The 2,288-nt window shown below is 35.7% G+C and overlaps 1 protein-coding gene across 1 annotated transcript in view; it reads left to right on the top strand.

Annotated features, from left to right (window-relative positions):
- The window catches only part of LOC104521085 (neurobeachin), a 100,901-nt gene that overhangs the window by 95,599 nt on the left and 3,014 nt on the right, over positions 1 to 2,288 (top strand). The window contains 2 exon segments of the mRNA XM_010162976.1: positions 1 to 60; positions 753 to 904. The exon segment at positions 1 to 60 is cut by the window's left edge and continues 20 nt beyond it. Coding sequence (XP_010161278.1) covers positions 1 to 60; positions 753 to 904 — 212 coding nt within the window.

Below are 2,288 nucleotides of genomic sequence, written 5' to 3'. Positions count from 1 at the left end.
AGCAATTTCAGCATTAATGGCAAGCTCTTAGCTCAGATGGAGATCAATGATTCAACCAGGGTAAATCTAAATGCAAACAAACATTTGTTGTGTCTCATATTTATTTATTAAAATAAATTTAATTTATTTGCCATGTGGTTTAAAGAAAATCACATATGTAAAATTTCTGCCTCCTGGTTAAGTCATATTCAAACACAGATCCTCTCGTCTCCATCTCCAAATGCAAAAATGCACTTGGGCTTTTCCAGAATAAATAAGAACAAATTGTTTATGAATTAAATTTCATTGGGAAACATGTCTTTAAAATAAAATACTCTGAAAAGAGTCCATTCTTTGTTTATTAGCCAAGACATGAATTTGTGCCTTCAGGGCTCTGCTCTGTCACTAGCACTTGAAGCAGCATTAGGAATGCAGATCACTCCTCTGCTTTAGGTGTTAGTGATGGCACCGAGTGTTGTAGGACAAACATCAAAATGTTATGTGCTGAACCCAAGTCTTGGCAGATTCAGTTAAAGAGATTTTTGGTTAAATATCATATTTAAAACCACATAATTGTTTTGTTTAAAATTTGGAGATCTAAAATTTGTTGGTTTATTTCTTGACTGGGGAGAAAGAGGAATGGGAGCATTTTTCTTCTAATTTAAAGTGGGCAAAGCAAAAGAAATGCTTGTAAGTTGATTCAGTTTTTGTAATATTGACCCATTTCCATAAAAACTAATAGTATGCTTGGGTTTTGTCTTTTTCTCCTGAAGGCCATCCTCCTAAGCAGCGATGGGCAGAACCTGGTGACAGGAGGAGACAATGGTGTAGTGGAAGTATGGCAGGCCTGTGATTTCAAGCAGCTCTATATTTACCCTGGCTGTGATGCTGGCATAAGAGCTATGGATCTATCTCATGATCAGAGGTGAGTTTGCCGTTAATATTTGTATGTAAATGATAAAATTGTACAAAGTATACATCTACATGAACTTTAAGGTATGAATTTGTGCTACGCACTTGTTAACGGGGTATGGTACTAAACCATTACCCCTGTTGTTATCTTGTTGACTTATCTGACTCAGCATTTTTTCTGATCCATGACTCTCGTGGCACAAGTGCTTAACATTAAGGTGAGGTCTTATACCATTGAAATCAGTAAACCAGAGACTCAGCTAGCAAAATATGAGTAAAATTACATTAACTTAAGAACATAGGAACAGTCAGAGTGGATTATAGTACAGTAGTGCCAGTACCGATACAAATAAAGCCAATACCTTTAAAGAAATTATGAAAGTTTGTGGCACATTTCTGATTTTCAGCTATGTAGAGCTTGAGAATTTCTTGAGGTTGCACCTAGACTATAATGTGCAATATTATCAGTGTATCTATCTACCAGGAGTGAGTGTGGTCCTTTCCTTTGACCTTCTTGAGCAATGGAGATGCAGTGTACGAGCCTAGATTTTTGCAGTCACTGCCATGGCACTAAAATGGACACTGTAAACATAAAAGTTATATGACCGTGGTCCCTCAGTCTTCTATTTTAATGTAATTATAATATTGCATTTATGCAGGGTTATGAGTGGATTTGCTGTTTACATTAGGCATCAATCTTGTATTTCTTATTAATATACAAACTCATGAGATGCAAAGAAATTGTAGAATATTAGAAAAATCATACATCATTCATTTCAGTTTATTTTTCTTAAACTTTTTAGCATTCCTATGCTATGCACCCATTTTGTAAACAAAATTTAAAAAAAACTGTAAACAAAATACCTAATTTACTCATGTATGAGTAGAAACATGTTTTTTTGTCTCAAACTAGTCTAATTGAAATTAACTTACTGTAAAAGGCCTATTCAGTTCTGGAGCTTTGCCAGTTTATGCATACAGTGCTGTGCTGTGTTTGGAGAGATTTATTTACACTGCAAAAAAATTCAGCTAGTGTTTTTTCCCTATCCCTGATTGTAATATCAGGCTGGGAAGCCCCAGCTGTGCAAAGTGCTTTAAGTGTCTGTTTAGCTTTAGTCACATAATTAAGTGGAGAATGGCTTTTGTATGCTTTGATAGAAGTGGTGATAGATATCTAATCCAATTTTAAAATTCAGCTACCAGAATTAGAGGATATGTAATAACTGGAAAATCGCCTCAACTATTGCCACCAAAATATGAGGCTACATTTCAATATGAAGCTTTTTAGGAGTACCAAGGTGTGATCAGCTTATCACAGAATCACAGGATCACAGAATGGTAGGGGTTGGAAAGGACCTCAGGAGTTCATCTAGTCCAACCCCCCTGCCAAAGAGGTT

Source organism: Antrostomus carolinensis, unplaced genomic scaffold, assembly GCF_000700745.2.
Source record: "Antrostomus carolinensis isolate BGI_N321 unplaced genomic scaffold, ASM70074v2 scaffold3202, whole genome shotgun sequence".
Taxonomy (NCBI): Eukaryota; Metazoa; Chordata; class Aves; order Caprimulgiformes; family Caprimulgidae; genus Antrostomus; species Antrostomus carolinensis.
Note: the sequence above shows the minus strand (reverse complement) of the source record. Positions and strands in the feature narration are given on the sequence as shown.